The sequence below is a fragment of the Epinephelus lanceolatus genome, chromosome 23 (assembly GCF_041903045.1).
Source record: "Epinephelus lanceolatus isolate andai-2023 chromosome 23, ASM4190304v1, whole genome shotgun sequence".
NCBI lineage: Eukaryota > Metazoa > Chordata > Actinopteri > Perciformes > Serranidae > Epinephelus > Epinephelus lanceolatus.
The window spans coordinates 34547481-34572959 of record NC_135756.1 but is presented as its reverse complement, the minus strand read 5'-3'; the positions used below and the strand labels follow the sequence as shown (position 1 = coordinate 34572959).

Below are 25479 nucleotides of genomic sequence, written 5' to 3'. Positions count from 1 at the left end.
ATTTCTTACATCCTACAAACAATGAATCCAGCCGCAGTTAGGCCTACTGTATACAAAATGTGGTAAATTTAAACTTCACAAAATATCACAGATCAAGCAAGGTTTGACCTTGTCTAGTCAGTGCATCATGGCTTTGTCTCTTTCACATTAGCCAAGCCAGGTTGAGGTAGTGCGATTAATTATAGCCAGTGTAAGTAATTAGGATAAATGGGCATTCACAGCATCCTTTTACACAACATAAGGTCAATTACAGATTTGCTGATATTAAAATGGGGAAGACGCATACTGCATACTTTAAACCCAGGATACCTCAGGATGAAACCGCAAATATCATACCAGCTCAACAAGATCTGCGTCAAGTGTTGGGGAACCAGGGCAACCTGATGAGAAATGGGCTACTGGAACAAGACATAGTTGGATTAGAGCAGAGAATATGGGATTGTTGGAATGCTACTATGATAGCAACCCCAGTGAGGTAAGTAACATGCAGAGGATGTGGGATATATGGATGGTTTGAAACCCAACATCTACACTGACAAAGAAATAAACCTATCCCAGTGTTCAACATCTGCAAACAGCAACTGCTATCACAACTAGAGATTGATGAGGTACAACAAACATGCTACAGGTCACAGTGGGGATGTCATCATCATCACCACATTCAAAGATTGGGTACCAAGCCCCCAAGCCCTTGTAGCAAGGGCGAATGACCTGAGATTGAGAATAATGAATAAGCTGGAATCCTGGCACACACAAGGCCGATTACCAAGGCTAAGTGACAAAGTACCCTCTGAAAGTCTGCTAGATGATGTGAATGCAGTACTACAAACTATCCCCACTAGGACCGTTACTGAGACCAAATAGCTGATCAGCTCAGAGCAACCCACCTAAAGAGATACACAAGAGAAGTAGAAGCCAGGAGAACAAATAGGATGTTCTCCACTGAGCCATCCAAAGTGTACATGAGAAGCTGGAAAATACCACAGGCTGAAAGAGGAGCTAGAAAAGATGTGGGGTGTAAAGGCAACAGTGGTGCCAGTGGTAATCGGAGCACTCTGGGCTGTGACCCCCAAACTGGGAGAGTGGCTCCAGCAGATTCCAGGTACAACATCTGAGGTCTCTGTAAAGAAGAGCGCAGTCCTAGGAACAGCTAAGATACTGCGCAGAACCCTCAAACTCCCAGGCCTCTGGTAAAGGGCCCGAGCTTGAGGAAGACACACCACCACCACCCCCATGGGGGGGTCAGTCTAGATTAAGAAATCCCACAGGATCTTAGCTCAGTCATTCTCAACCACCTTAGAAGGTGTCTTCCATTCTGACCTTGGGACTTCCAGTCCATACTCAGTGCAGATGTTCCTGTAAACTATGCCATGCCAGCCACTTGGTTATGGCGTTCCATGTACACTGTTCCTGCCTGCATCTTACACCTTGCTATTATGTGCTGAACTGTCTCAGGAGCATCTTTGCACAGCCTGCACCTGGGGTCCTGTCTGGTGGGGTAGACCCCTGCATCAATTTATCTTGTACTAAGTGTCTGTTCTTGTGCTGCCATTAGTGCTTCTGTGCTGTCTTTCTGTACAGCCTTTTCCAGCCACTGGTAGGATTTCTTGATGTCTGCCACTTCTTCAATCTGTCAATGGTAAATGCGTTGCAGGGGCTCGTCCTTCCATGATGGTTCATCCTCCTCTTCTGTATTCTCGGATATCTGCTGTCTGAGGTATTCACTTAGCAGATCATCTTTGGGACCCATCTTCCTTATGTATACCTGGATCTTGGTTGCTTTGTCCTGGACAGTGGCTCTGATGCTCACCAGTCCTCTGGCCCCCCTCATTCTGCTTAGTGTACAGTCTCAGGGTGCTGGGCTTGGGATAAAACCCTCCATGCATTGTGAGAAGCTTACTTTTCTTGATATCAGTGGCTTCTATCTCCTCCTTTGGCCAGCTTATTAAACCAGTGGGGTATCTGATGACTGGCAGGGCATACGTGTTGATGACTTGGGCCTTGTTCTTTCCGTTTAGTTGACTTTGCAGGACCTGTCTTACTCTTGTATAGGTATTTGGCTGTGGCTGACTTCCTTGTGGCCTCCTCAGGGTTCCCATTTGCCTGCAGGACTCCAAGGTATTTGTAGCTGTCCCAAACATCTGCAATGCTGCCCTCTGTTAGTTAAATCCCCCTGCTGTAGATCCTGGTGAGGTGGATCAGTGAGTCGTTGTTGCACCTGGCATACAGCTTGATGTTATCCATGTAGAGGAGGTGACTGATGGTTGCTCCACTTCGCAGCCGGTATCTGTAGTCACTCTTTTTGATGAGTTGGCTGAAGGGGTTCGGGCTTATGCAGAACAGTAGCAGGGAAAGTGCATCACCTTGGTATATGCCACACTTGTGCAATTGGTTTTGAGTTGGCCTCCAGAGTCGTTTTCCACTGCTCCATTGAGTTCTTGATGAAGGCTCTTAGTGTCCTGTTGATGTTGTACATTTCCAAGCATTCCAGTATCCATGTGTGTGGCAGTGGGTCATAGGCTTTCTTGTTGTCAATCCAGGAGGTGCACAGTGGTCTTGCAGTCTTGGGTGACTGCTCCATGACCAGTAGCTGGTGCTTGGCTCCAAACCCTTTCTGGGCCTTGCTCATGTATTGGGCCATGTGCCTACTCATCTTAGCCTCTATAATGCCTGACAGGAGCTTATGTGTTGTACAGAAGCAGGTTATTGGCTGGTAGTTGGATGGAACTGTGTCCTTTTGGGGATCCTTCATGACCAGGACTGTCTGTCCTTTGCGTCAACCACTCATTGAGTGGATGCATTCATGGAGTGCATTTAGTTTCTTTAGCCAGTAGGTGTGAATCATGTCAGGGCCTGGTGCTGTCCAACTATTCATACCTAACACTCTTTCTTGGATGTCTGCTGTTGTAATGGTAACTGGCTCTTGTTCTTGGAGATTGCTGTGGTCTGCTCTTCGATCCACTAGCCACTAAGCATCTGTGTTATGTGATGTTTTCTTCTTCCAAATGCTCTTACAGTATTGCTCAGTTTCAGCTAGGGATGGGCGAAACGATCAAAATTCATTATTCGATCATCAAAAAAATTAACGATCAATTATCAATTAATTGATAAGCGAGTATTTCAAAAGAGAGAAAACAAAAGAGTGCAGTGCAGACTGTCGCCGCAAGAGAGCGCAGCTGCCCCGGTTTTGAGCTTCAACCCCCCAGGCCAAAGAGGAAGAATGGCGCGCATGCGCAGTTCACCCCTGGGTGTTTACAACCGTTGCCAGCCAGAGTTACAGGCTTCAGTTTTCAGCAAAACCTCCATCTTTCAGTGGCGTAGTGTTTTCAGAGGCCTCAAGGGAAGCTGCCAAGGCTTTGGAGACCGATGAGAGCCTCCGTCTGTTTCTGAGTTTTTGCCTGGCATAGGTCCGGCAGGAGTCTCATAGGCCCATTGAGCCGCCGTACTCACCGGTCAGAAGGGTCTCGTTGGCACGCCAGACCTATGCCAGGCATTGTAGGGGAAACACTGCGACTATCGATCAAAATTATTTGTGATCGATCAAAGCCTTAACAATCAATCATCGATAATCGAAAATTGATGCCCATCCCTAGTTTCAGCCCCAGGTGGATCTATTCTTGTGTTGTTATTTTGCCACTGAGAGAACACTTTGGATGGTTCTGTAGAGAACATCCTATTTATTCTCCTGGCTTCTGCTTCCACTGTGAATCTCTTCAGGTGGGTAGCTGGAGCTGTGAGCCTTTGCTTGGCAGTCTCCAGTTCCTCAGGTATGGACAGTTTGTTGTACTTCCTATCTATCCCTTTCCTCTGCACACCTTTCTGTGGCTCTGAAAGTTGACTAACTTCTCTTTGTGTTGCTTTGATCTTGGCCTCCAGCCTCCTTCTCCATGTAGGGTAATGCTCGTTGTGGCTCATTGTGTTCATCTTGTAGCCAAGCAAATCTAGAATCACTGTTGCTCTGGGCCCATATTCACAAAGAATCCTAAGACTAAAAGTAGCTCTTAGTGGCGTCATTCTAAGAAAAATATTAGAATTCCTCGAATTCTAAGATTTTTCTTAGAATTTTCCCTTGGTAAGATATAAGTTATTCACAGAGCATCTTAGTCCTTATGAGAGCTCCTGAGGTGAAAAACTGTGAAGACGAGGGAGGAGGACTTTCAAGAAGCCTAAGAGTGTCTTAAACAGAGAATTTGGCAGAAAGACAGAGAGGAAGGATAGATATTCTCCGTATATTAAACGACAGTGATTTAATAAGACACTACTGGCTTGATCGTGCAGGGATAATGTTTGTGGTTGCCCTCATCAGGGATGAGCTGCAATCTCCGCTCTCGCTTTGGATTGCAGCACGTACCAGCGCTTCTCACACTCATCGCTTGTGCGTAAAAGAAGAGGGAACAACGCATCACAGTAATTGCTGACAGCTGAGTCTGCGTCCACCATTAATATCAAATAGAGTAGTAAAGTAAAATTACCAGCATGGCGAAGAAACATAACAATAAGCAAATCAATATAATAATCGGCAATTTTGCTGAGTTTCATCATCATGACATAAAATTATTTTCACGATTACACATTTCTTAATACAGTCTATGAGTTCTATGATAGGTTGATTTCACTGTACATTCATTACTAGGAGCGCATTTGTTTTTGTTTTGTTTTTTTCTTTTTTCCTTTTTGTAACAATCAATCACAGCTTTTAGAAGAATGCGTCATACCTAGCAACGGGGTCAACCACACCTCTTCACTAAGATAAAAATTTCTGTCCCCTCCTTGCTCAGAGTTGCTCTCAGAAACTTCCTGAATCACTCTTAAGCTAAGATTCCTTGCTAGGAATTTTTAGGCTAAGTTAGGAGCTCTCTGAGAGGACTCTGAGTTTTTTTTAAAGGTTTAAAGGATGATTTATGAGCACACACTTACTGATCATTGTTTAAAAAACTTGACATTTCAAACTTTGAGACCATCAATACCTAATTTGAGACAACATGACAGCTAGGATTTATACCTAGGTTCACTCTAAACTCTGACTTCTCAGTGTTAAGAAGCAGAAAAATGACTTAGTTTCAGCCAGAATTCTCTGCAAGATGTTAGCCTGGAGTTTTATACTAATGTTTACCCACAGAGTAGCTAAATAAAACTAAGCTCTGTCTGTCACTGTAGCTCTGCCTGAGACAACTCTACTGAGTTAAGACTTTTTATTTACAACACAGCTACATTTACAGATAACTGAGCCTCCTACCTGCCTGTCAAACAGCAATCAATCCATAAATATCCATACACTAATTATTATTTACTGCCAAATTACAGCTCACCACTCATACTAACAGCTGGAGTCGTCCTTCCGGTATGAGTGTATTGCAGATTAGTGAAACATCCTTGCGGCAATTATTCACTGGTGTTTATCAACTTGTTGGTGGTCTGATCTCATACCGCACGTAGAAAATAATTACAACCACTGCTGTTCCCGGCGTCCTAGTTTAAAACATATTTCTATTATGTGACATAAAATATTTTAATATTCTACTGTCCTCCCCTCTAGAATGTCTGATAGCCCACCACTGATAGCTTAGTCCCGTCCCGCCTTGTCAATGAAAACAAAACATACATTTTGTCATAGTTTTTATTATCAAAGATCTATTTTTACATCGTCAACATCTGGTTCTAGTCAGGGAACAAAGGACATTGATGAACATTTAATTGTGATTTATTTACAGTACATGTAAGAAAATGGAGCAATGTTAATTAATCTCTTAAAGTATGACCAAAACAACTGATAAGAGTGGCAGATCCATAAGCATAGATACCAGTAAAATCTTAACAATAACTATTCGTAGGCAATCTCTTGGTGCTGACAAGAATTCAGGAAGTTGCTGCTCCCAGTAGATGGTAGGCTGATTTTATGATCTTCAGACACAGCTAGGCTAGCTGATTTCCAGTTTCCAGTCTCTGATTAAAGCTAAGCTAATTATGTGATACACAACATTTGCAGTATGATTTTATGATGGAGTGTTAGGGCCATATTGAAGAAAAAAAAATCTGAGATTTCGAGAATAAAGTCGTAATATTACGAGAATAAAATCGTAATATTACGTGATAAACTCCTAAAACTAAAAGGAAAAAATGACGCCCGAACAGGCATTTTTTCCTTACGTAACCAAGTATCAATTTGTCCCTCTTTCAATAACAACAAACAAAGATGAGATCAGATTCAAATGTACTCAACAGGAATTTATTCTGGGTCTGGTAGTAGTATGCTACCAAAGTCCAATAAAATAAAACAAAAGATTTTATGGACTGGAACGTACCTTCTCTTTAAATCAGTGTCTTTTTGTTTAACTCAATATGTTCTTTCACTGTAGTGACACAAGCACTCAACAAGAGAATATAAAGATGTAAAATAATAAAATAAAATAAAATAAACTCTGGGCGGCACGGTGGTGTGGTGGTTAGCACTGTTGCCTCACAGGTTGCCGGTTCGATCCTGGGTGTGGGAGCCCTTCTGTGTGGAGTTTGCATGTTCTCCCCATGTCAGCATGGGTTCTCTCCGGGCACTCCGGCTTCCTCCCACAGTCCACAGACATGCAGATTGGGGACTAGGTTAATTGATAACTCTAAATTGTCCGTAGGTGTGAATGTGAGCATGAATGGTTGTTTGTCTCTATGTGTCAGCCCTGCGATAGTCTGGCGACCTGTCCAGGGTGTACCCTGCCTCTCGCCCAATGTCAGCTGGGATAGGCTCCAGCCCCCCCGCGACCCTCAAGAGGATGAAGCGGTTAGAAGATGAATGAATGAATGAATGAAAATAAATTCTCTTCAGCTTCAATATAAATGATCGGACTTAGACCGGCAACACAAATAGATGCCAACAATATAAATGAAATATCACAACTCAAAATCTTGTGTAGGGCGGCACGGTGGTGTGGTGGTTAGCACTCTCGCCTCACAGCAAGAGGGTTGCCGGTTCGATCTCGGGCGGGGGAGCCCTTCTGTGCGGAGTTTGCATGTTCTCCCCGTGTCAGCGTGGCTTCTCTCCGGGCACTCCGGCTTCCTCCCACAGTCCAAAGACATGCAGATTGGGGACTAGGTTAATTGGTAACTGTAAATTGTCCATAGGTGTGAATGTGAGCGTGAATGGTTGTTTGTCTCTATGTGTCAGCCCTGCGATAGACCTGTCCAGGGTGTACCCCGCCTCTTGCCCGATGTCAGCTGGGATAGGCTCCAGCCCCCCCGCGACCCTCAAGAGGATGAAGTGGTTAGAAGATGAATGAATGAATGAAAATCTTGTGTAATGTCTCTTTTAAATCAGTCTCTCTCAAAAGTAAATCCTCTCCGCAAATTGTGGTGATCCACAATATGGTATTTCTTCCAGGAGGGAAAAAAAAAACTCCCAAACAAAATTTGGGTACCCAAAAGAAATACTATAGAGCTCTATAGAAAGAAGAAGTTTTCTGATACTCAAGTGGTCCATGAGCAGAGCTGGGTGATGGCTGGCGGCAAGTCCTGGGAAACAGCGGTCTGTGCCTGGCTCTGGTCCACCCACGCAAGCAGGAAAACTAGCAGGAAAACAGTATAAAACGTGGTGACTTGATGTGAAAGATGGCTAGTAGACCTGGCTACAGCTCGGCCATGTCTTCTCCCCTCTCAGCAGTATTCAAGTGCAAACCCTTTAAACTCTATACAGTGTTCACAACATTGAACACACACATAGCTAACAGCTAAATCATTACAGTGACTCGTTTACAGGCCTGTTTGCTGTTAGCTCTCAGCTATGAATTAGCGGTTAGCTCGCGATTAGCATCTAACATTGAAAAAAAATGCACATTTACACATACATGGTTACACATACACCAGCGACCTCTTTTTACAACACAAGCACAATCACATAACGTCAATATATGTGCTCACCTAGCAGGAAAACAGTATAAAACGTGGTGACTTGATGTGACAGATGGCTAGTGGACCTGGCTACAGCTCAGCCATGTCTCCTCCCCTCTCAGCAGTATTCAAGTGCAAACCCGCGAACTCTCCTGCTCTAAGGTCGCTGCTCTACAGCCCTAAAGCAGAGCTTACTGCTGTGACTCTTAAAGAGACAGTGTGCCTATTGACACTGAATAACAGACTAGCTAGATAACCACTTGGTTACAGAGACACCAGCTCCGCGTGAGCTGCGCACAGATTACGTGCGCATCTCCGGCAATGAATTTTGGAGTCCTTTACCAATACGCCTCTTCATTAACAAAGCACACGGATGAAGGTGAAGTCTCTGCAGCAGCTGAATTGGTGAGGTGGAGACACCGGCTCCGTGGTGCTCTGCAGCGGCTGTCTGATTACGCGCACATCTCCAGCGATTTGTGGAATCAACCACCGACACGCCTCCTCATCAGAAGAGTGGACGGACAGCGCTGAAGTCCCTGCCTCACCCGAGGTCGAGACAACAGCTCCACGGAGCTCAGCAGCTGCGTCTGACTACGCATACATCTGCAACCACCACCGTTCAAGTTAATTAATTATCAAGTCAATGAATTGTGTGGCATTGTAACATATAACATAACGTTATATAATTAAAATAGAAGTATGATGCGACGCCACATATCTAGGAAACTTTGTCTTGTAGCCCCTCAGAAGCAAGATCCAGCACCAAGCACCAGCCATGAGCCCATAAGTCCAGAGTGGGCACTACTTATTTGAACAGAATATAGATTCTGATATTGCTGAAAAGGATGTTGTGTTGTTAAGAATAATGTTGGAGATGTGCACTCATGTTGAAATAAATCTACATTGTGAAGCACCCCTTACTTGCACTGAATTGGAAATATTTTAGAAAAATACACTGAATTACAAGGCTTTAGAGAACAGTGTGCTATTGTAGACTTAACATGTACGGTTATAATAGGTTGTGATCTAAAGTGGGCCGGTCTGACAGTGTGTTCACACCAGGCACGAGGTGAATTTTTCGTGTGATAAGATTACATACAAAGTCAATGTAAAGACACGAATAGACGCGAATTTGTGCCAGTGGCACGAATGGCGCTATGCGAATGGAGCAAACACGCGAAATTCGCGTCATTCGCCTCTTCGCGCAAGTTCAAAATATTGAACTCGGGCGAAATATTCGCTTGATGCTGTGTCGGGGCAGCCTATCAGCGTTGAGATTTTCCTGTCGTCACCGACGTCACTGACGTGCTGCTGCCGTTGTAGTAAACAACATTCATTCAGGCAACATGTGACTTGCTGGATACAGTGAACATTTATTGATTTTCACACGCCAAAAACTGCCACTGTCTCGCTGTAGTGAACAACATCCATTCAGGCGACATGTGACTTGACGGATACAGTGAATATTTATTGATTTTCACACGCAAAAAACTCACCGGAGACAGATGGATATTTATTTTGGTGCTAATATTCAATGCAGGCTCCACTTCATCGAGGACGACTGGGATGCTCGCCCTCACTGCAGGTGTCTGGGTTAAGGAGAACGCAGGTAGCCTTCACACACTTCTCTGCCACATCTGGATGGACCTCAATGGTCAACAACTGCCCCGCGTTGTTCCGAAAATGGAGGACAAGCTAATAATAGCTGTTTGTGGCCACCCTGAGCTTTATGACGTTACTTCCCCAAATTATAAGCTTCGGACCAAGAAAGACCTGACGTGGAGGAGAGTGAGTGAGGAGGTCGGTCTGCCTGGTAAGTTCTGAAAATTGATTCCAACTATCGGCTGTACATTTCTATCAACAAAGTTAGCACTAGCATTAGCCCCAGTTAGCACAACCGATGTAGCTTGCTTTCCTGCTGGCGTACTTGTCTGATTTACTAGCGGTGTGAACACACTGTTACTCGCGCAAATGACTCGCGTGAATGTCGCGAGTGAAAACAAATATTCCAGCGGTCAAACTCGCGCAAGTAGAGCAAGGCGAATATTTTACTTGCGCCCGGTGTGAACACACTGTGAGGCATGAAACTCCAGGGCTGAAAATGAGTCCCACTCCGGCCCTGCCTCCAAATGTGTGTCGAGGCAACACACGTGAGACAAAGAACAGCTGCCAGAAGCAGGTTCATCCTCTAACCCATTCCGTTTGTTGGTTATTTACTTAAAAACTATGACTTTAGTTTCGTAATATTATGACTTTTTTCTCATTAAATTACGACTTTATTCTCATAATATTACAACTTTATTCTCATAATATTATAATTACGACTTTATTCTCATAATATTATGACTTTTTTCAGTTATGACTTTATTCTTGTAATATTACACATTTTTTTTCATAATATTATTATATTAAGTTTTTTCTCGTAATATTACGATTTTATTCTCGAAATCTCCGATTTTTTTTTTTCTTCAATGTGATCCTAATACTCCATCGTATGATTTTACTGTTTGGTTAAATATTATTTTGCATTTTTGTGTTTATTGAAAAACTATGAACATCCTGGGATGCAAGATTTTTTTCCCCTTTTTTCTTTTTTATTTATTTGTTCCAATCATGGCAATATTCAAAATCGTACAAACAAAAACAGCTATCAACTAAAACATATTCCATGACCGAAAAGGAGCAGGAAGAAGAAAATCTTATTTTACCTGCCCCTCCCTCAAGACAAAAATAAACAATAGAAACAGATGGTCTGCCCGATTACAGTTACTCTGTATTCAATATAACATTAACATGAAAACATAAATAAATTCACATACAATATAGAAACCTAACTATCAAGTTCATACAATGGGGTCCATGCCATTGGTTCGACAGCCCATTGGTTCGATATCCCATTAGTCCGACTGTCCGCGGTGCTGAACGGCTCGCGGCGGGTGTATGGTGCGCTGCGACCGGCTTGAGGCGGAGCAGGCTCACGGCTTATGAGTTTGTCACTTTCTTTTTCATTTTAACCCACACCATGATCTTTTCCTGACCCTAACCAAGTGGTTTTTGTGCCTAAACCTAACCAGACCGTAACCACAGGGCATCATGATGATTTCAGAACGGACTTCGGAACAATGAGTTTAACATGGTCGGAACAATGGGATGTCGAACCAATGGGCTGTCAAACCAATGGGCAGTTCCCCATACAATGCAACTATTCTTTCTTTAAGCATTTTTTAAAAACTGAAATATGTTCAAACAACTCTTTAAATCACCCTGTGAGGAATTCCACAACTTAACCCCAGCAACAGAAATACACATCTGCTTTAAAGGTGTTTGTGCAAATTGGTGCTTAAAATTAAATTTCCTGCAATGATCTTCATTATCAGAACTAAAAAATAAACAAATTTTGCAAAATTTTTTGGTAATACTTTACATCATGCCCTTAACATGACTGTGAGTGTCTGTAGTTTAACTGAATCCTCAAGTTTCAATAATCTTGATTCAATAAATAACCTGTTGGTATGTTCTTTATAACCCACATTACGAATTACTCTCACTGCTCTTTTCTGTAGTAAAAATAAAGGATTCATGTTAGTAGAGTATGTATTACCCCAGACTGCAGAACAGTAACTTAAATAAGGCAAAATCAGTGAGCAATATAAAATCCTCATTGCTTTATAATTTAACATATACTTAGCCTTATTCAGAACAAAAATCTTCTCACACACCTTTGATTTTACCTGAGCTATATGAGCTTTCCATGTCAATTTATCATCAATGCTCACACCTAAGAACCTAAATTCTGACACTTTGTTAACTAAAACTCCTTCTAAAGAATGTGATACATTAGCCTCCTTTCTTTGATGGCCAAAAATCATAAACTTCGTTTTGTTCCAATTTAGAGACAACTTATTTCCAGCAAACCATTTTTTTCAGTTTCAATTCAATTCAATTCAATTCAATTTTATTTATAAAGCCCAATATCACAAATTACAATTTGCCTCACAGGGCTTTACAGCATACGACATCCCTCTGTCCTTATGACCTTCGCAGCGGATAAGGAAAAACTCCCCAAAAAAACCCCTTTAACGGGGAAAAAAAACGGTAGAAACCTCAGGAAGAGCAACTGAGGAGGGATCCCTCTTCCAGGACGGACAGACGTGCAATAGATGTCGTACATTTCCTTTTCTGTACCTTTTGCAAGACTTTCTAAATCATCACCTAAACAAAAAAAAGTTGTGTCATCTGCAAACACAAACTGTAGTGATTTTGACACTTCACATATATCATTAATATATAAATTGAAAAGTTTAGGCCCCAAGACTGAACCTTGTGGGACTCACACCCCTCACCCCATATGAATGTAGTTTTGAAATAAGAATTTTATGGTCAATGGTATCAAACCCTTTTTTTAAATCAATAAAAACCCCAATTGTGTGTTTCTTGCTTTTTATTGCTGTGGAAATTTCTTCTGTTAACTTCATTAGAGCAAAGCTTGTGGACCGATTTATTTGAAAACCAAATTGACTCTCACTTAACAATTGATTTTTTTTCAATAAATAATCCAGTTTAATTACAAACAGTTTCTCCAGCACTTTAGAAAATTGTGACAATAATGATACCAGTCTATAATTAGTGAAACTATGTTTATCTCCTGCTTTAAAGAGTGGAATAACTTTTGCAATTTTCATTCTATTTGGAAAAATACCTGTACAAAAGGAAAGATTAAAAATGTAAGTTAAAGGTTTAATTATGCAGTCAATGTTTTTTTTTTTTTAACAATGATCATGTCAATCCCATCACTGTCTGTTGAAGTCTTATTTTTAAATTTCGTCACAATAGAAATTATTTCACTCTCATTCACTTCTCCAAGAAATATAGATTGCAATACTTTACTTTCCCCATTCCAGCCACCTTCTGCTTGTCCATTATCATGTTGTTTAATAGTTTTCGCAAGATTCGGCCCAACATTTACAAAAAGGAATTAAATTCATTCACCACTTCTTTCAGATTTTTTAGGACCACCTTGCTATCATTAATGTAAAAGCTAGGTTTACTTGTGGGAACTGGATTATTGGCAGTTACTTCATTCAGAATATTCCAGGTACTTTTAATGTCATTTTTATTTTCTAATAGCCTTTTATTATAATAATTCATTTTGGCTTGTCTTAGTATAACTGTAAACTTATTTTTATTTACTTTGTATTGCTTTTCAGATGCCTTGGTTCTAAGTTATAAAGTCTCTGTAAAGCTTATTTTTCTTCTTGCACGCGTTTTGCAAACTCTTTGTAATCCATGGTTTTTTACTATACTTGCCTTTTTGTTTATTTGTTATTAATGGAAATTGTTCGCCATACAGTAATAACAAGCGATTTAGAAATGATTCATATGCAGCGTTGACATCATCTACATAAACTCCTCTCCATTGTTCTCTAAGGAGGTCATTCCGAAATGTATTGATTGCATCAGCATTTCTTACCCTTACATATCTAGTACACATATCTTCCTCCTTTCTCTTTGTTATAAAATAAAGTGAAATCAATTCAAAACAACAAGGACAGATATGAGAATGGTGTCAGTTTTATCTAACTCTCTGCAAAGCAAATTGCACAATTGTTTCAAATCTGGATTAGCTTGTTGTAGTTTGTTCCAGCAGGGTCCTCATGTCCAACAGCACATCCTCCACAACTCGGGCCAAATATGCTGCATTTTTTTCTTTGTCAGTGTAGTAGGATTTAAAAGCAGACACAGTGAAATCAATGCGATTGTCCATAATACTATAGAGCACTTCGTATTTTTCAGGTTCATCTGGGCCATAACATGGTGAAACTCCATTGAATCGTAGTACCTGGTGAACAGGGACAGAATTGAAAATTCAGTTGTTAGTTAATGTTCTAGCACTGAGACCTCTGATGTGTGTTTCTGTGAAATATAGGGAATCTTATTTTTGGGCTAAGCAAGAATTAGCAACATCAGCAACATTCTCTAGGACATATTCTGTCAGAGTTAGTGTACAAATCAGGGGGGAACAACTGAGATGAGAGTTAAACATCATCAAGGCTAAGTACCGTTCCAATCCTTTCTACCCCACCCACTCCACAAACACCAAACACTTTGTCACAGGGGCCTGTAGAATTGTCAGTCAGACCCAGTTCATCTCTAGCTATGTCTTCTTGTGATCTTGGATAACACCAGAAAACACCTCAACCCCTGTAGCCCTGTCCTTGGCCTACTCCTCCACCCACACACCCAGACAATCCAGCAGAGGGGGTGGCACTTGTTTGCTTATCTCCCCTAAATGTAGATTTTTCCTCTACCTGCTTCCAAATTTCACTCCTTCTTTCAAAGTCAAAAGTCAAAGTTAAAGTGAACTTTATTGTGAATCAAAACCATACAATAAGCAATTGCACAGTAGAATGAAATTACGTTTCTCCGAACTCCAATGTGCTGGTTTGTAAATGAAACGTTGTGCTCTACTGCTCATCAGGTCCTCTCAAGGAATTCTTTGCAGAAGTAGACGTTGTCCTATCGAACATCCCTGATGATTCCTGCCTGCTTGTAGTTCTCTGTGACTTCAGCATCCAGACAGAGAAGTAAACATTTTACTCATTACCTTTCCTACTTTCTTTTCCTACTCAGTCTGATTTTTACCAGACAGTGCCCCACCACTAACCTTTCTGCTATGCCTCTTGCCTATCCCTTACTCTTTGACTCCCAAACATCTCTCATACTGTCTCTATGCACTGCAACTTTTGCTTCCTGCTTCCCTCCTGTCTCACTTCATCTGTCTCTCCCCTCACGTGACTCCTTTCCACTCATACCTCTAAACTCTGCCACAGACACTCTCTATCCTTTTCATCTCTCAGCAGGCTCACCTGACCTCTCCAGCTCTGTGGCTGTCTCTGTGTGCATACTGACAGATCAACCCAATAGGTAGCTGAAAGACTGTGAGAAATCTATTGCAGAGTATAAAGTAACAGGCTATCTTTAGTTGCAGTATTGTGGTATTTTCATTTTTATGTCACAGTTTCAATACTTACATAACTTGTACCAAGTTTGCAGTCAAAGACTTTAAAAAGGGAGGGGTCTGTGAAGATTTTGGGCATGGGGATGTTTTCTTCCTCAGCCTGCAACCTCAGACCATAGAGGTGGCAAGACACGTCCTGGCCTCTAAATGCCTATTGGAAAAAAGTAAATGCAGTTGTTTACAAAATCGATCACCATATTTAGTATTAAAGGTACCCTGGCAATTTTACATGTAAACAAAGCTTCTCTTTCCATCACTTTTTTTTCTCCAAAACTCATTGTTTGCGATTAAGTTATAACAAATATGTTAAAGGGACATTGTGTAACATTTTCAGTTGTTTATTGGCAAAAATTGATGTCTGCATTCATAATTATGTCATCACTGGTGTACTATTACCTCCACCAATAATTTGACTTATTCTCGTAAAAGGAGAATTTCGGATTGTTTGTACATTGTGCGGGTAAGTCGTCTGTGGGGTTCCATTACGTTTCGCCATCTTGAGAATACACCCGCCAGCAAGAGACATACAGCACCGCCTTCGGCGTTTTCGTTGAGAGCCAGGCCAGCACTGCGTACTGAGGAGCCAAAGGAGAGGAGCAAGAGGCGCTTCGCTACTACCCTGGCAAATTTGAAACAAAGTCCCACTCTTTGAGCATAATGCAGGATCATGCATATGCAGCATCATGGGAGACGGAATCCTTGTCGCCAAGAAAGCGCAAAAGGGAATAGAAAAGTGACTGGCGAATTAAAAAAACGAAGGCCCACATCGGGGTAGCCTTTCCCAGGTAGAGAGAGCTGCTGAGGGAGAATGGTAATGCAATCACAGGCCAGCGCTAACAGTGGCGCAGTGATGCGAGGAGAGGGATGAGGCTGTTAGCGACTGGCCGCTAACAGCGGCTAACAGCGGCGCAGTGATGCAAGGAGAGGGATGAGGCTGTTAGCGACTGGCCGCTAACAGCGGCTAACAGCCAACAGCGGCGCTGGCCTGTGATCGCATTACCATTCTCCCTCCCCTCAGCTCTCTACCTGGGAAAGGCTACCCCGATGTGGGCCTTCGTTTTTTTAATTTGCCGGTCGCTAACAGCCTCATCCCTCTCCTCGCATCACTGCGCCGCTGTTAGCTGTTAGCCGCTGTTAGCGCTGGCCTGTGATTGTATTACCTTTCTCCTTCAGCAGCTCTCTCCACCTGGGAAAGGCAACCCCAATGCTGACCCTTGTGTTTTTTAATTCGCCGGTCACGCTGCCTTTTTGATTCCCTTTTGCACTTTCTTGGCGACGAGGATTCCGTCTCCCGTGATGCTGCATAATACATGATCCTGCATTATGCTCAAAGAGTGGGACTTTGTTATGTGGCAGTAGTGCTGCTGGCCGCTAACAGCTGTTAGCGGCGCTGTAATGCGAGGAGAGGGATGAGGTGTGTGAGGTTGAGCCACTTGTCAGTTGTCAAAAGACAAGACGTGATCGGTTTGTTTCAATTTACATCCGCCCCAACAGTCCTACGTTGTAAACACAGCCAGCATGGTGAGGAGGGGGTTTGTCAACTCGTGTCGCGTGTGTCTGTGTAGGAGCCTGAATGAATAGTCCATGTAGTATCGGATGACATGATTTCATCACTGTTATCATAGCTTTTTGGTACACAGCGGCTACAGTTGTTGCAATACGTGTTTGAAACAGTGAGGCGCTAGAGTGCGCCATCTGTTTGAATACAATATATGATTTCAACGTTAGATGGGAGAAATTCCTACACACTGTGGTTTTAAGTGCAATTCCTTACTCCTAACCCTCAATTTCCACATACTCTGTCTGCGCCACGCAGTGAATAGCTTCATTTCCACAGCGAGCGCCGCGCAGTGTCTCTGGAGCGTCCCAGAAGCACCACGGCACTCTGCTTAGTCAGAGATACGCGCCAGGTCTATTTTTCAGCGACTGTGCGTCCATTGCACATCAAGCCATGTAGCTCAGATTGCACCAAACCGGAAACGGAGCGCACACAGCATCCGGTAAATTTCAAAATACAACACAATGCACGGACTACGGATTGTAAACTCTCAATTTTTTGAAAATCGTGAAGTAGCCTAATGTTGATGTGAACAGCAAGGCAATCTCAAGCTAAACTTGTTTTCTCTCTTTCTCCTTCTGAATGAACAATTCTTTTGGTCTGGCTCACACTCTATCAAGTGATTTTTATGCTGTAATTTCACAGTTCCCACATGAGCTTGTGGCTCCGCTATACGGTGCGGCGCTCCAGAAACACATCCAGTAGGCGAGGCTACGCGCTGTCGGTCACTCCAGATTCACAGCGCAAACGGAGTATGTGGAAATTGAGGGTAAAACACTGATTTTTCCTCAAAGTTTGGAAAGTGCGCTGTATACAATCATGTCAGCCTTGTGTTCAAGAATGAACGACATGGTGACCCACATGTACAGCATTGCTCCATAGCACTAATAATGGTCAAAAACTTCACAGGGTATCTTCGAGCTCCATAGGAAGAAACTGACTTTCTGAGACCCCTTTCTGAGACCCCTCAGTTGACCCCTCTTTGTGTGTGTGTGTGTGTGTGTGTGTGTGTGTGTGTGTGTGTGTGTGTGTGTGTGTGTAAGGAGGTTAGGATTTTGGTCCCCAGAAGTTACAGTTACACTATGTCAAGTGGTTCCTTCCTTCCAGTGAAGATTTCTGTGACAGTTCAGGTAGCTGCGAATCCAGACCCAGGGTAAGTCTGAGTGAGACAGCAGCAGCTGCCCAGAGGAAGAGAAGCTCTGCCCTATCAGGTTCAGAGATAACGTTATCTTCTACTTTCTGCTCAGAGGAGGGCTATTTACAGCTCACAGCAACTAAACACTGTGTATTCTGGCTTTTGTTTTATATGTAGTGTTGTTGTAATAATGTTGTTAATGTTGTTAGCAAATTTACAATCATGACATGGCTTGTGTTTTATATTTCATGAACATTGCTGTCACCTTGAACATCCTGCCAAACCCTGTTCAAAATAAACAAGAAAACATTTTGTAACTGCTTTTCCCCATGTATTGTTGTCCATGAAGTTTTGTAGTCATTCATGGTGACATGTACTATTAGAAGTTCTCAGGAGTCAATACCACATATAAACAATATCCTCCTCATAAAAAAAACACACACACACACACACACATGCATAGATGCACAAGCACACACACACACACGCGCGCGCGCGCGCACACACACACACACACACACACACACCTTTTTTAACTTTTTTTTTATGGATTATGCAAAGATATAATGGAATCTATAGACTAGCGGAATTATGTTATCTGTTTTTAGAACATGGAGTATAGACACTCCCTTTGATAATTAGCCAAGTGTGGCAGTTGATGTAATGTGAGCTGAATCTACAGGTATATAAGGAACTGTCATTAATCATCATTCTTTTGGTTTGTTGACATGTGTTTTCTTCTTTTTTCCCCCCTTTTTTGACTGCTGAGTGACAGTAAATTGTTTTTCATGTCTTTTATTTTTTGTCGACCCTGGCTCATTCCAAAGGACAAGAACAAAGCAAATATGTTGTTTGAGAGTGCTCTAATAAAATCCTAACAACAGTTCTATCTCATTCAGGGTCTGCCCTCTACTGGATTCTATGGGTAACACTCTCCTCCAATCACAAACGTATTCTCCTACTGAAGTTTGCATAAACGTAGATGGCCAATCAGGACAGCCTACCAGAATACGTGTGGACCACACAGTATATACGAAAGTACCACAACATGCATCATCATCCCTTTTCTCTTCAACAAAGGCAATTTTCCCACCGATGAGCTTTGTTGATGGAGTTGCCGCCTCAGGAACCTTATCAGTGCCTCAGCATAGACCACACAGAGAGCGATAATTAGCAGCCACCAGCCTGCCTGACTGCCAGGCACCGCTCAAGTTAAGACACCAGAAGTGGTGGGATCACTTCAGGCGCTGTGACATGGTGCTTCGCTTGCATTATAGTAAGCAAAGGCTCAAGAACATTAACATCAAGATCCCCACTCCAACCACCAAAACCCTGCTGCAGGCTCTGGGCATCCCTGCTGAGACAGCTTCTTTGTAGATAATAACAATATGGCACCTTTGGTTAACATATCCAACCTTTGGTTAACAATTTAGTTGTGGTGAGAATCAAGCAAGTCAAGTCAAGTCCCTGCTATAAGTCAAGCAAGTCAAGTCAAGTCATATGTCACATACAGCAAACATCTCTTCACGATCTGCTAGCTACATGTGAAAAAGTCTGGTCTCTGTAGGCAGCCCAGGCTCCACAAATGGCAACGAAAACATTTGGGTCCAGGCTGCACCAACCAGCCAGCGCGGGACCAGCGAAAGCAAGCACACACACATGAATGTGGTGCCCATGTCTCACAGTCTCGCGCAAGCGCGCACACGTGAACGCGGTGCCTAGAGAGGCAGTTAGAGCTACAGGCTACAATGAGGCTAAAAACAGTTCAAACAGGGCTGCACGCTAACCTTTTTCACTAGGAGCACCTAGTAAAAAAGGTTTGCAGCACAGAAAGAAATGTAGGAGCACAGTGAAAATTTTAAATAACACATTTAATAGGAAAACAACAAAATACAAAGGATCCTCTGGAGCCACCCTCTCCTCCATCATGTGTGTGGTAAGGGCCCAGCACACACACACACAGGGCTACACTGGGCCTACTGCTCTACTATTAGACACAAAGGATGTCTTTAGTCCACTGGATTTGTATTTGGGTCGCCTGGCACGCTTAGCTGATTTTATCGAATGAACTCAGCTAAATTTTAAAAATCTAATTCATGGCGAAGGGTCATGCATTTTCCACCAGTCACTTCGAAAAGCTCAAGGAAAAATATTTGTGGCTACAGGGGGGATCAAAATAAATAAATTAAATAAAAATCAACCAGCCACCCTCCTCCTCTGATAAGTTAAGAACAGTCCCTTATCAGTGCATAAACCACACGCATCATGCAGCCCAGTTGGTATATTTTAGTACATTTCCAAATAGACCCATAGTGGGCTGGGTGCTAACAGTCAGTGGAGCATGACACCAACGAAGAGAAAATTATTGGACCTGGAGCCGGGTCTTCTCGGTCGCTGGTAAACTGTCATCTTGCGGTGGCCAGAGTGCTCCGCCATATTCCTGTCTGTGACCCCCATTCAACCCACAACTGTCAGGATTCGCCTTTCGTTTCTGCTGCTGGTTGAAATCTGTACTCACATTGCATGCTCCTGAATGATTTCTTTTGCTCGCACAAAACTATTTTTAGTCACAAATGCGAGTAAAATGCTCGCACAGTAGAGCTCTGTCAAATGACATTTTTCCAAACAACTTTTTATGTCGGGGCTTCAGGACACTTGGATCACTACAGATGAGCAGTATGGAGATATTTTGTGGTTTCAATTATGTGTTTTTGGACATTTGAATCTGGGGCGCCGTAAGTCTCCATTAAGTGGAGTTGTGTTGCTACCCCCTCTCCCCTTGAAGTGTTGTGAGGAGTCTAAAACTTCACCTGAGACTCCATCGGCATGAGGGTGAGTAGATAATGGCTGAATTGGGTGCACTATCCCTTGAACAGGTGTGTAAATCCAGGGTAACTAGCAGCTATCGCTTGTTCATGACAGAGTCACGGAGGACGGGGGGGGGGGGGGGGGGGGGCGAGCTAGCTCTGTTGTGTTTGATAACATTGTTGAACGTAAACAGAAGTGACACCCAACGGTGCTTGGCGTGCCTTTAATATTGAATTAAAGCCAAGTCCTTTCGAGTCATCTGTCTCAAGTCAAAGTCAAGTCTCAAGTCATGAATACAAAGTCAAAGTCAAGTCGAGTCGTTTATCAACGTTAGTCAAGGAAGTCTCAAGTCATCATATTTGCGACTCGAGTCTGACTCGAGTCTAGTCATGTGACTCGAGTCCCCCATCTCTCGTGTGCACACACAGTGTTCCCTAAGCATCTGTGTGGAATGCTCCCTCCTGATCTCCATGGGAGACAAGAGATTTAAATACAGTGACAGACTGTCAGCTGCATGTCCAACAGCAGTGATGGATTCAAAGACTTCACTACATCTCAGATCTTTCCATGTTTGGGTAACTTTACATGCAGCACCTTGCCAGCCTTTGTTTAGATGCCAAAATGCACAAGTGATGCTTGGTTACCATTCCCCCTCAGTGCATTCTGACCTGTGATACTAAGGGTCTCCACAACACCTGTTGCAGGGAACATCATTGGGATGAGAGACCACGTACATCATGGTGTTCACAGACAAGTCCCAGAGGGTTGCTTAAGGAGAGTGGTAGGTGGTGTGTGGCCTTTGATGGGGATCTTACACCTTAACCTCCTCAAGCTACAGGCAGCGTTTTTGGTCCTCCAACACTTTATGCCCCTCACACAAGCAGGGCACGTGTTGGCGAAGACCAACAACTACACCACGGTGGCCTACATTAACAGGCAGGGCGGAGTTTCATCCACTGCCCTTTTGAGGATGGCGGAGAGCCTGTGGTTTTGGGCATTAGAGCACCTCTTGTCTCTGAAGGTCCTCCATGTTGCAGGACTGTAGAACAGGGGTGCCGACATCATGTCGAAGGGCACACCCATACCAGTCAAGTGGAGGCTTCACTGTGAGGTGGTGAAGCAGTGTAGAACCAGTTCGGAAAAGTGAAAGTGAATTTGTTTGCCAGCTGGCACTACATCCAATGGAGACTATGGTTCTTCCTGGCGCTGCAAGACAATCTGCTGCTCAGCTTCGGTGGCCTAGGTTATAAAGAAGTAGGCAGGCCACAGCAACTTGAGACTTCCTTGACTAACGTCAGTCAGGATCAGTTTGGCCGGGTTAATGTTGCAACAATGCATTCCTTCACTGGGCTCCACCCACTGTACCCAAAGTGTAGTAGGGGGTGGAGCCTGTGTGAAATTGAACATAGGTGAAGATATGTAACCATTAACAAGGGGGCCTGTTGCTCCCTTGTCGCTCACTGAAGAAGGTGTAGGATGAAAAAGGATCAGGGATAGCATTGTGGTACTCCCTTATACTGTGTGGTCTGCATGTATTTGAGAAGGCACGTCCTGATTGGCTGGCTACATTTATGCAAAGAATACCTTACATCGACAATAATCTGGACATACACTAAAATGAAGTATTGCGTGGTGCTGTGAATGGTACTCACCATGTCAGTGTACCATGCATGTGACTCTAAAGCTTTTTCCAATAAATGAACTTTCTCTGGGTTCTGTGCAAAACAGGAAAACAGTAATGTTACAAACCATCACATATAGTTGGTTGGTGTTTTTAAGTGTGATTGCTATGCATCAAAAGTATGATCTTGAGCAATCTATTCTTTTCAACACATTATTTTTCATTACATTGAGTAAGATAGAGTTATATAAGTTGCATAAAAAGTTCCCCTGCATTTTGACCTGTATTTTGGAGTCATCAAAGGCCTTAACAAAGGCAGCTGAGGCAGGCGAGTTTGTATTCATCATACTGATACGTCCTAGTTTGAACGCACGCAGGGAGACATATTCCAGTGATGGACAGATCTGCTGGTACATCCTGATAAAAGAAAGAAGAGATTTTTTTTCAGCAAACTCTTCTGTTCCAACATACACAGCCCTGAAACTTGTTGATCAGTCAAACAAATACTGGAGCTCTGCAAACACTCTTATTAACTATCCAGTGTTATTTGCTAAGAGATTTTGATTATCCATTGCTATACAAGTTTCTGGCTGATGAAAAAATGTACTCCCTGTGACTTAGTTTGCTTCTCGATCACAAATGCAAACATTTTAAATACAACCAAAAAGCTTTTAAAAACTGGAGCAATCGATTTCAGCTCAGTTTTCCAAGATTCCCTGTTACTGCCTGACTGTATAATCAAGGTATTTTTAATGCAATCTTTGCAGCTCTCTTGTTCCCCTTGGTTTATAAAGCAAAGAGTGAAATGTTTGCATACAAAGACAGTCAATCTACATGAGTTTTCAGCACCTCACCTGTAGTAAGCTAGCTTTAGCGCCAACTGTACGAAAGCATTGGGGCGCATCTTGTGAGCCTTTATGAAGTTTTTCCCAAAGTGGTCAAATCCCGTACAGCTCAGATCCAGATCGTCAGCCAGTCTGTGGTGGAGAAAATGAGACATGTCTGAACAGTGAGACTTTCCTTGGGTAGTTTGACAGATGTTTTTAGAAGTATTTCACAGCATAATGCCAATTGATTTTTAGAAGTTACGTATAATAAACATTTCTTTATTCTGAGATACCACACTTCCTGCAGCATTAGTTTTGTACATGTTAGACTAAATTTTCTGCTCTCTCTGGCCCAATTTAAACTCTGGGTGTATAGCACATTGGACTTTCATGTAGAGGTTTGTGTGCCTGCCACAGATCTGCAATTAACCTTTGTCTTTTTAGCACTGTAGTTGCCTAACACTGACAATAATTTGAACACAGTTTATTTGTGCATGATCTTTTAGTGGAAGATACTGTAAAAATATTTTTTTAAGTGTTGACCTTAGATGTAAAAAATCATTAGATATAATACAGGCTTAGGCTCACAGGTCACATTTGAAGCCCTTTTTCTGTAGCCTATATATTTAATTGTGAAAATGGAGTTGCTGCTGCATGCAGCTGTTTACATAGCAACACAGAGAAATGGAAAAGACTTCATGTTCCTCTTGGTTTCTCTTGTTCTGGTCCCTGGGTGTCTCTGTAACTATCCCAATTAAAAGCTGCTCTCACGCGTCCATGTGCTGCTTGGCCTCCTCAATGTCCTTCTTGATCTCAGGTGTGAGGTTGAAGTGTAATTTCTGGGGAACGGGTAAAGGCTTCATGGGACACTGCATCTGCACGTCTGGCTTTTTTCTGTTTCCACACACAAGAGAAAATCAATCAATCAATCAAACACATGAAATTATACAAAACACAATTTTAGTCAAATGGAATTTGTCAGTTTATTAATTTGTACATTAAATAAAAGGACTGTAATAATTCATATAAGAATATAATATTGGGCCATCTTAGGCAGGGGCATTTATGATCCTTGTAGCCTAAGGGTTGAAGCTCTTCCTGAACCTCTCAGTGCCTGCCTGGTGTATCTGGTTCCTTCTTCCAGATCTCAACAGTGAGAAAAGGCAGTGTTCCGGGTGGCTGGGATCTTCAATGATTCTCATAGCTTTATTCTTGCAGCCCCTGGTGTAAACAGCCTTTAGGAGGGGTAAAGTAGTGCCTATTTTTTGTTAGCTGAACAATCCACTGTTTGTAGGGCCTTGTGGACCTGTTCAGTGCTGTTTCCTTACTAAGTAGTGATGGTCCTCATCAGGATACTCTCAATAGCGCAGGAGTAGAAATTCCTCTGTATTTGATGGAATACCCACAATTTCCTTAGGCGTCTAAGGTAAAACAGTCTCTGCCTTGCCTTTCTCACCACTGAGTCAGTGTGCAATGCCCAGGTCAGGCATTGTGGACACCAAGATACTTGCTTCTGGCCAAAGGCCTCTCTTAGCTCCTTAGTCTTGGCGACGTTCAGGAGTAGCTTGTTGCCCTGACACCAGTGTGTCAGGTCCTCTATTTCTTTCAGATGGGCCTTTTCATTGGTATCTGTGATCAGGTCAACCACAGCTGTGTCATCAGCAAACTTGATGATGGCGTTGGAGTCAAAAGTGGCTACACAGTTGTGTGTGTACAGCATTGAGTGAATACAGTAGGGGACCTAGCCCTGGGGTTCTCCGGTGTTAAGGATGAGGGTGGAAGAGGTGTGTCTGCCAATTCTAACCATCTAGGGTCTGCTGTAACAAAGTCCGGGATCCACATGCACAGTGAGGTGTTCAATCCCAGCAATGCAGTTTGAAGTCTAGGCTAAGAGGCAGGTGAGAATAGCGTGCTGTATAAAAATGATGAAGAACTCTTACATCGGCGTAAAACCATTCAGCTATATGGACCCTATGTGGGTTAACTTTCATACCAAGGGGTCAAGGGGTTGAAAACCTCATTTACATTGGGCCTCCGGCTCAGGCCTCAGCTAGAAAATTACATGCCCAAAATTAAATTAGTAGTTCTCTGCAACTTCAAGTTCTTTATTAATAATCTTGGGAGGTTTACTGCAGAGAAGGAAGCAGATGTTAGCGGGTCAGATTCAATTAAGTGAAAGGAAAGCTATTGGAAGTGCTGCCAGCGTGCACTGTGTTGAGCACGTAAGCCAAGCCTTTTTTTTATGGAGCTGTTTTTTTTGTGTGTGTGTGCTTTTGTTTGTTTGTTTTGTTTTTATGTGCACAACTCAGTGACCCTTTCACAACAAACCGTGAAAACAAAAAATGAGTACAGTCTATTAAAAAAGGGTTGTGACAACCTTCCTGCTTTAGCAGTACCTGCTGGGTGTGTTTTCCCCTTGTATGTCTGTACCTCTGTTGTCTTGCAGGCCCTAGTAGGCAGAGTTAGTAAGTGCAACTGGGAGCACCTGCCCAATCAGCTTATTTAAGAGCTGGCTGTTGCTGTTAAGTAATAATTTTTTCACCACAGTGTGTCCCAACTTTTGTCATTGATTATGAGCCAGGTAATGACAGGATAAAAATGAATACCTAATTGTACCAGAGGAAATGCGAAGCAGCATCA

The 25479-nt window shown here is 42.7% G+C and overlaps 1 protein-coding gene across 1 annotated transcript in view; it reads right to left on the bottom strand.

The window, feature by feature from the left end:
- Positions 1-13425: 13425 nt before the first annotated feature.
- LOC117249434 (carnitine O-acetyltransferase-like) overlaps positions 13426-25479 on the bottom strand; it is a 39888-nt gene continuing 27834 nt past the window's right edge. Inside the window, exons 9-14 of the mRNA XM_078165303.1 lie at positions 23611-23733; positions 22867-22989; positions 22294-22429; positions 22044-22106; positions 14904-15041; positions 13426-13711 (exon numbers count right to left, since the gene is read on the bottom strand). Coding sequence (XP_078021429.1) covers positions 13493-13711; positions 14904-15041; positions 22044-22106; positions 22294-22429; positions 22867-22989; positions 23611-23733 — 802 coding nt within the window. The 3' untranslated portion in view covers positions 13426-13492. The remainder of the gene's footprint in view (positions 13712-14903; positions 15042-22043; positions 22107-22293; positions 22430-22866; positions 22990-23610; positions 23734-25479) is intronic.